General features: G+C 40.4%; 2 protein-coding genes across 2 annotated transcripts in view; one reads left to right on the forward strand and one right to left on the reverse strand.

The window, feature by feature from the left end:
- The window catches only part of SARC_10223 (hypothetical protein), a gene marked incomplete at both ends in the record, with an annotated part of 2,995 nt that extends 482 nt beyond the window's left edge, over positions 1 to 2,513 (forward strand). Inside the window, 4 exons of the mRNA XM_014295742.1 lie at positions 661 to 817; positions 1,260 to 1,393; positions 1,668 to 1,788; positions 2,461 to 2,513. Coding sequence (XP_014151217.1) covers positions 661 to 817; positions 1,260 to 1,393; positions 1,668 to 1,788; positions 2,461 to 2,513 — 465 coding nt within the window. The remainder of the gene's footprint in view (positions 1 to 660; positions 818 to 1,259; positions 1,394 to 1,667; positions 1,789 to 2,460) is intronic.
- Positions 2,514 to 3,103: 590 nt separating this feature from the next.
- On the reverse strand, positions 3,104 to 5,139 carry SARC_10224 (hypothetical protein). Its single transcript, XM_014295743.1, has one exon. It carries the CDS (start codon positions 5,017 to 5,019, stop codon positions 3,187 to 3,189), a length of 1,833 nt encoding a protein of 610 aa, XP_014151218.1. The 5' UTR covers positions 5,020 to 5,139; the 3' UTR covers positions 3,104 to 3,186.
- Positions 5,140 to 9,513: the final 4,374 nt, after the last annotated feature.

The following is a 9,513-nucleotide window of genomic DNA, read 5'->3' on the forward strand; positions in this document are numbered from 1 at the left end:
ATGTTATATATATTATTAGGATAATTATTAGTATTATTATTATATATATATATATANACACACACACACACACACACACACACACACACACACACACTACACACATACACACACACACACACACACACACACACACACACATATATATATATATATATATATATTTGTTTGCCTATACTGTTCCATTTATAGCTCATATATTTCTGCATATATTCATTCATTAAGTATAAATACTTATTTGCAAATATGTTTATATATATATATAACTGTCGTTGTGATGTTTTTTTTACGTAATCTGTATTTTTGTGTATACGTTTTGTCCATTTACTTTGAAGCAAGTGTTTATATATATGATTGGTTTTTAGTTATACAGTTGACAGTCATATTAGCGGGCAAGTGTGTTCAAGGTATCTTTGTGTATATAAACACGTGAAAGATCCAGGTACGTATCGACTTCTTGTCAACCCATATCATCCAATACATATATTTCGGTATCCTTGAGTATTCCTTTCAGATGTGGGCTTCAGCGCATGGGATCTGCAGTTCGGTAACCCCACCTTGCTTTGAATCTCACTGACCAGTGAAGGTTATCATACTCCATTGACGCCCCGTGGAGGAATTCTCGGATAGTCCTAAAGTTGAACAGCCTGTCACCTGAAGAACCCTGATAAGGACGTACTGAAACGTGCCTTCAGTCAAGGCTCCTGTCTGTATATTGTTATAGGCGCTGGGGCGCCGAGTAAGATCAGAAAAGAGGATTTGTACGAGATAGATGTCACAATACCGTCCGCTCTGGCAAATGAGGCCAGAGTTAATGGTTGGTGGATATGCATGTATATTCATGTGTATATTTATATATATGTAGGGGTTATTGTGGGTGAGTAAGGGGTATGTGAATGGTCAGTGCAACATGTGCAAGAACTAAATTGGAGAAGGGTATATACTAGGTATGCTGTCTTTATCAATGAAGCCATACTCTCGCTACTTGACATATACTTGCCTCGCTGGCGTACATACATCCAAGACTGCGCGACCGGGTGCCAGGTACTCGTTGAATAGACATTCGTAGTATATGAATAGGTATGCGGTCCAGCACTGGGCATGTACACGGACATGTATATATCCGTATATATACCTATATGCATAAGTATGCAATCCAGCACGGGTATGTACACGCACATGTATATATCCGAATATATACCGAATACTTTAGATCATTCCAATAGTATTGCACGTTTACTTTCATATTCACTCGGCAGGTATTCGCGCCTTGACCCTCTTAGGGTCTACCGGCCCCGATATAAATGCAACGTACTCAGCATGGACCGGAACCATAGCTGGCGGTGGCTACTATCGCCACTGCAAGGGCCAAGTGGAAGAGAATATCAAACAGGTACTTCATTCATACGTTCTTGTATATGTTAGTGTCTGTGTGTTCCTAAATACTGTGTGTGTCAGTGGGTTAATGAATAATAGACCGGTTAGGTCGTTCTAAATTGGATTGCCAGCTATGGGTTTTATATCTCAAGGATCACGTAGGCTATGTTTGTTGCTCATGGTACAATAAATGTTAACATACCACATGGGTTTGCTAATCATGGTACATATCACAAGGGTGTGCATAAATAATGTCTATATCCATTCATCCACCTGACACTTGATTGTAGCTCAACTTTGAGAGCACTAACCTGATGCGTCCAGCGTGCTTGCTGGGCAATACCAATACGCCAAAGCTCGCGGAGATAGCAATCAAGGCGTTTAACTTCATCACACCCGTCAAGTTGCAGGGTAAGTCTGAGAGAGTCTTTCGTTAGAAAGTGTGACGTATACATATATATATATATATATATACAGGGTAAGTCTGAGAGAGTCTTTCGTTGGAGCGGTGGCTGCTTATGCCGGCAGGAATACGGCTAGTGAAGAAAGTTATGATATACAAATCTACGCTGAAACAGAACAATGCGTGTCACGTTCCTGAGAGGGCACGTTCACTCGTGCATGCACGTACGTTCAACTCCATGACAATCTCTGTGTTTGTACTTGTGTGTATATCATGTATATGCCCAAATGCATATAGACGCTTTGTAGTTTATCATAGCGCACGTACTTGTATATATGAGTCCATTCGTATAGAAGCATGTATCTGTTTGTTTGAATCGGTATGAATGAATTCTTCGGGTTGTTTGTATTTAGTACATTCGTATAGATGCATGTATCGATTTGTTTGTATTAGTATGAATGAATTGTTAGGCTTGTTTGTATTATTTCTTATTCATTAAATTGTATTTATGTGCACAGGCATATCATTAGTTATGTCTGTGTATGTGTGTTGTGAAGGTTTCCCACCTCACTATACAATCATGCTGCACTCGTAGACCTTATAATTTGTAGCCAATGTACCGGCTCATTCGATTTAAGGTTAGCATTGGATTACGGATAGTCTTTTATTGACGTCACCAGGTATTGAGGTGACGACTCTCGCACAGAAGATGATCAAGGCGACCAACCTGTAGCTTGAGAATCAAGGTCCCAGCGTTAGTATCTTCGAGGGCAACTCACTGTTTGATTTGTAGCAGGGCACCTGTTGTATATATAGCAATCACTAAATGCGCGGCATCGTTTCGAGGTTTATGCCTGAGGCGGGTGCTGGGACTACTTATTGAATACACACTTTGCATCCGCACGGTGCGTGTACAAAAAGCCATTACAATATATATAAAATCCCCCTGCAAGTACCATCATGGGCGTTTTAATTCAACTGTTTCTGTATCGTAGAGGCCAGGCAGTAGCTTGATCGAGCGCTCCACTTCGGCAAGAACTAAGGAGGTATCCAGTGACATGACACGACGAATCACACTAGTAATGTATACTATAAATAATCCACGCAGGTCGAGAAGAAAAGCACGCAATAACATGCTGCAGTTAGTAGAAGACGTCAAGACAGTGTATCCACAAAAATATCAGATCAGCTTTACAGTACACTATAATATAAGAGTCGGATGGATTGTGAATTTACGTCTGTTCCATTCGTAAAATATTAAACAAGTGATTATATCTTCGAATGAGAATAGCATATTTAAGAGTCGGACATGCAATGATAAAATGTGAATTTACGTCTATTTAATTCATGATATATTTCAAAAGTGATTATGTGTTCGAATGAGAATAACATATTCCAGCAATGAACTATTGTTTGAGACTATCCTTATGGGTACTTGTGATCTCAACATCATCGTCATCAATTTTAGCATCGTACAACTCGGGGCAAAGATCGCGACCGTTAACGTAGTGCATAGAGAAGTAGATCATCCAGCCAATCTGTAGTATGATTAGTACGAGCGTCACCCAGTAGTAGATCACTTGGTTTTGAGCAGTGAAGAAGGGGTTCACAATGAAACCGGGAATCACATACCCAAAGAAGTTGGACATCAGTGTAATGGCCATGGTGATACCCTTGTAACCCACAGGGGTTTGACTGTATGCAAGCTCCATAAGAGGCACGTTCAGGAAGATCTCGGACAAACCAGTCATACCATAGGGAATAGCCAACCAAAGAATGTTCATTCTGCTATCAGTCGCAGGAGTGTCATCCACCCAACTTGTCACGTCCGTGCCGGTGAAGGTACCAACTGAAATCATGTAGTAGTAGAAACCAAGTAGGAACATCCAAGGAACTGCAACTATGAACATTCCGAATGTGGCCTTGTGCATAGGCTTGAGTGAGAAACCCATTTTACGCAACATAGGATAGAACAGGAATACGCAGGCCGGTAGACCAATTAGGATGGCAAGGGCATTGGCGTTGGATACTTGGTTACAATCGATGAAGCCCACCTCGTAGAATCCCTTAAGACACATTGATGCCATATAATCCTGAGGAGACAAGTTCGCCCACCAGAACAGCAGGTAGAAGACAAACGGTTTGCACGCGTGCAGCACCAGACGGACCTTATCTACCTCATGATAATCCATTCCTGGTTCAGACTTCGCGCGGTTTGCCCAAGAAATAGGTCCGGACATATCGCAGTCCTCCGGTGCAACCTTGTTTCTTTTCGCAGCCTTCATTGTGCGATAGAAGGGAGTCAATGCCGAACCCTGAGGCGGCACCTTCACGTATCCAGGTTTGTAGGCTCCGACGTAGAACACAACGAATGCACCACAGAAGAGGAACAGAGTAAAGCCCCATGCGATCCAGTAACCTGTACCCTTGTTTCCTCCGTAGCAGCATACACTTTGCAGCTCGACGGGAGGGTAGGCGGTACCAAGGCAGAAATCTCCTCCGTAGCACAGATCTTGACATTCGGCTTTCAGGTACGCATCAGTGCCGCAAGTCATCTTCAACTGTTCAATCTCACTGACAAGAATCGGTGAGATGAATTGTCCAATAAAGGCACCGACATTAATACAGAAATAGAAAGCCTGGTAGACTAATTCAACCAACTTGGGGTGAGCATCAGATCCGTCCTTGCCACGTAGCTGTTCAGCGGCGAATACGGAGATGCAAGGCTTGATGAAGCCCGCACCCACTCCCATAATAGTAATGGAGATGTAGAAGCCCCATTCTCCCCACGTTGGCTCATATGGATAGTGATCGAAAGACAATCCCGGTATAGCTGTCATCCACAAGATGGCCTTTCCGACCAAGTACACTGGCGCAAGGTAAGCAATGACCTTGAAGTTGCCCATATAAGAATCAGCGAGATATCCTCCCATCAACAAGAATACACCGTAGTTCATGGCTGAGTTGAAGTTCATCAGCAAATTGTAGTTGGCAGATGACATACCCAGCATCTCTTGCGTAAATGTCAGGTAAACATTCTTGGTAGAGTAAAATGAGAGACGCTCTCCTAGTTCGACCGTGAACACCATCCATGCCGCAAGGTTGATGTCTCGAATGCTGGCCGTGTAGCTTTCATCAAACTCAGACTCAACCTCGTCATCATCGTCTAGTACTAGCTCGGCGGTGGAAGTACCTGTGTCATCCTCCTGATAGCCTTTTTTTTCGTCTAATGTTGCCATCTTTGTTAGATGTACGTTCACCTATCGATACTATTCAATTGAATGTTGTGATGGACTAAACAATCATTTAGCAAGCTTTTATGCACATCTGAAGTTAGGATAATTCTATTTCATTTCAGCTGAACTGTACTGTTTGACTACAGAGAACTAACAGTTAAATACAGAAATATAAAGCACATATTTCGAAGGATAAACCTAGCTGCAAATATCATTAAAAAAAAGGGCATATTTAGCCATTGGAAGAGTAAAAACCCACCGCAGTTTGAAAGCAAACTTTTCGACTACTAAAACCATACCACCAGGTACCAGCCTCCTAGTTACATGTATTTTCACTAATAATCAAGCACGCGATTGCTCTGAATCGAGTAAAAACTATGCTCTAAAATAACAACTTGGGTCCCAACTCGCAAGTCCTCTGGGTTTTTTCATTGTCTGCTTTGACTCTCAGAGTTGTAACTTGTTGTGGTTTAGAATATGCACAATGGAGTATGGACTAGAAAACTGAAAATGTCTCACTTAGTCACTCTGGACTGTGGACTTGGACTTTGAAAGTGTTTTATTGGACCATATAGGTTAGCCGTTGGAAAATGGAGAATTGGTGACATTACATCACCTCCCCCCAGGACCCCACTGGCGGGCCTAGCTCTCCAGCCGTCAGCGCCCGCCGGGCCCTCAACCGCCTACGCCCCCAGGCCCCAGCCTCCCAAGCCCTCTACTAGCCCTCCACCAAAGCGAGAGTGGAGAACTGGAGTCTGGATAGGACATAATTACACCTGTTGTAATCCGAACTTTGGGTATTGAAAAGCATTTGGTTTTTTATACACAACCTTTGGGCATTGTGACTGTCCTTATACAGTTTATCTACAAATTATTTTTTTTGGGTTTTAATCACAAAAATTACATATTTATAGAATATTTCCTCTTCCTCATAACCAATGTTTCCCGATCAAGTAGGTGCAACAGAGCAAATGCACCAATGAGATGTGAATAAATGCACTTTAATTTACCTATATTTGTACGGAAAAAAGATTTCCCTGGTCCCGTGATCGTCCCGTCACGACATAAATATATCATTCAGATTCTCTCTCTCTCCTAGAGTCTCTTCTCTCTACAACGAAAAAGCGAAAACAGTGAATAGTAGCACTAAGTACGATGTGGTCGAGTATTGAAGATTAAGTGTATTGTATATTTGTTTTGGTTTTTAAATAAAAGAAAGAAAGAAAGTGACTTTAGAGACCTGAGAGTGGCGGAGTCAGTTGTCGGCCACCGCCAGTCGCCTGTCATCAGTCTATTTACTATTTATCTCTGAGAGAGAGTAGAGCGACTGAGAGTTTGTTCTGAGAGTATCTCTGTTTCAGTGGGTTTTTTACTTTTTATATAAGGTTTTGTTCAAAAATTAACAAATTAAAAACTGTGCTTTTGTGATAAGAAACCAAAATTATACGTTCCTACACTGTGTGCCTATAACGTATATGATAGAAACAAGAAAGCGTTGATTCATATCGAGCGTAAAATACTTTTTTCATATCAATTGAAATTTTTAATCTTTTGTAGAGAACACAGCTAAAAACAAAATCTATCAAAGTGGACGACTAAAAGTGGACAGTTTGCGAGGTCCCAGTCCCACTGTACATAACATTTGACTGCTTTGTATAATATAAATACTATATACATATCACAGTTTACTATTTTTTTCTATCCAATACCCTAAGCCTTCTGAAAATAGAACACACCCGCGCAATAAATACATGCGGCAATAAATAGTCCAATAGCTCCTGTCTTCTTGAGGGCTGAGGCCTAAGCTCAATAAGTTATAGGGGATTATTAGGGGTACGGAATAAAAGCTCCAACTTTAATGTTAACTTTTTTTTTAAAGTTATCTTCTATTTAGGACAAATCAACCAAAGATATTTTTTTGAAACTGCACTCAATAAGCTGTCCTATCGTTGAAAATTTTAGGCTACGAAATTGATAATAGGCAATCAAAAGAGATTGAGCGTTTCAGTTGTGACGACTGTCATCTGAGTGACCTGGAAAATGCATCAATCATATATGAAAGGGTTCTATCGAGATATAAAAGTTGCAGCTTTAATATTTATTCGAGGCACAATAAAAGTTTCAACTTTTAACGCACTGAGCTTAGGCTGAGGCTGTATTTTATTATAAATGTATACATAATTTTTCAACAAAAAAAGACAAAAGAGAGAATAATGGGAACTGAGGAATAGAGGAAGCGAGTGTCAATTGTCAAAGAAATGGCTAATGGCCTGTTCGATAAAAGCACATCATTCGCACGTGGGATTTTGGGGTGCACGTGTGTCGGCTTTTTTTCACTACATAGTATTAGACTGGTACTCTGGTAGTATTGTGCATATGTACCAATAAACAACAACAATTCATTTTGATCATTTGATGTGAATTTTCAATGTTAGGAGAATAGATGCATAAAAATGCTCTATTGCGGAGACCAAAATAACTAAATACACAATAACTATTGATCGAAAACTATGCGATATTTATAAAACAATATTCTATTGGGTAATATATATATTCAACAACTACAAAATTGTTTTTCAAAAAACCGGGCAAAAGCACAACAACAAACAAGTCAAAAACGAAGAGGAAAAAAGAACATGTACCACCTGCGTAGAGTGTAGACTAATGACTATTTTTTTTAGAGTATAGTGTAGAGTGAAGTGTAGACTGTAGTGTCAGCGAAGATAAAACTGTAGACTGCCACTACATATGACTATAGAGACTGTATCAGTGTATTTCTAGCGAGACTGTCCAGTGTACACTGACTGAGTGTAGAGTGCAGACTGTAGAGTGTAGACTAGAGAGCGTAGACACTTGGACCCTGGTATGTTTTTAGAAAAAAATGCAAAACATATTTTATTCAGTCAAAACTCTTCACTCTGCAGACTTCAGTTCTTCACCAATACGGAGTTGTACTGTTGTAAACTGTAAAATAGACAACTCATGCCACCACAAGAAGAGGGCCCATGGCCCTAAGTCCCCAACAAGAGAGAAGAGGCCCCGCTACTCCGCAAGCCCAAGAAGTAGAAGAATAGTCAATAGTTAGAATACCCCAAACAGGCAAACCCCAAGTCCCCAACTGGCCCCCAACAAGCAAGGGTCCTAATATCCCAAGTCCCAACACACAACAAGAGAAGGTGCTAAGCAGCCAAGGGCCCAAGCCCCAAGGTGGTGAGTGGTGACTGGTGAGTAGTCAGTAGTTACAACTCCCGACTCCCAACTCCCAAATCCCAACACTCACCTCCCGACTCACAACTCCCAACTACCAAAGCACAAGCCAGAATTTGAAGACTTGAACGTTATCAGTTTGCAACTTTTTACTTTTAGTGTTTTACTCAAAACAAGTATTAAAAGTCACCCCTGGGACCCCACTTGAGTAGAAAAGTAATATATGTATAGTGTTTTTAAAGTAATAGTAATAATCACATATGCCTTCATTTTTTAAAAAGATTCATCAAATAGAAGACTTGTGTCGAGACTTGTGAGAGTTAAGAGTTCGGAGTGGAATATTTACTCTTTCGAGTTAAGTAATAAGACTTCAGATTTCATTTTTCAGATATTCTGCAGAAGTTCCTTTCGGACCAGAGTGAAATGCAGGCTTTTTATTTAGTTTTCACGAACGTGCATGATGACTCGTAATGTGTACTTTTGAAAATTTGGGTCTGCCGGCAATTTTGGGTGCAATTTGTTCCCATACATTTCAGAGAATTCTGAGAGAAGTGACTCATCATTTCTCTGAAAGACACCTTGTAACGGGTTTCCAGTTATTCACCAATAAAAAATAGAATGTGCTACGCTTCTGAAATCTGCTGAATATCCCACCTGACACCCAGTTGTATTAAATACCAGGGGTCACCAATGGCAATATAAGGGTAACTAATAACTTGCTAAATATTTTACTCATTGGTGGAAGAACAGCATAGGTGTACGATAATATAACTGTTGATGAAATTTGCATCAATAAAACTTTCAAAAGTGCCTCTTGTTTAGGAGCAAAACATATCTTTGGTATCACATCGCTCAGCGAGGCTCGGCAAAAGAGAGAGTTGCTTCTTGACCACACTCACAAGAAGTCACAACTCCCTGAGTCCCACAGGCCACAACTGTTGTCACCACAGCATAAAACAAAAACACGCGCCGTTCGGTAGTATGTAGCGCAACTTGGCACGGAATCAATTTTTATAGTACTGTACTGCTATATGTACAACATTGACTGCTTTATAAATTTGACAGTATGTACTAAGTACTGACAAGATTCTACAAGTCTCAATCGCACTGATCTTGGACTACAAAGTCCCACAAAGTAATCATATAAATATAGCATCCAAATGACAAATTGTACTACTTACAAAGGATTGAAAGAAATATACATAAACTACTCAAACAGTAGTGAATTGAATCAGTATGACGGACACTGTGGATGATAAGAAAATCCAACTGAACGAAAAATTGTCAACT

Source organism: Sphaeroforma arctica (assembly GCF_001186125.1).
Source record: "Sphaeroforma arctica JP610 unplaced genomic scaffold supercont1.1175, whole genome shotgun sequence".
Lineage (NCBI taxonomy): Eukaryota > Ichthyosporea > Ichthyophonida > Sphaeroforma > Sphaeroforma arctica.

Excerpts from the sequence above, each read along its gene's own strand:
- SARC_10224 (XM_014295743.1), bottom strand. The coding sequence starts at position 5,019 with ATGGCAACATTAGACGAAAAAAAAGGCTATCAGGAGGATGACACAGGT.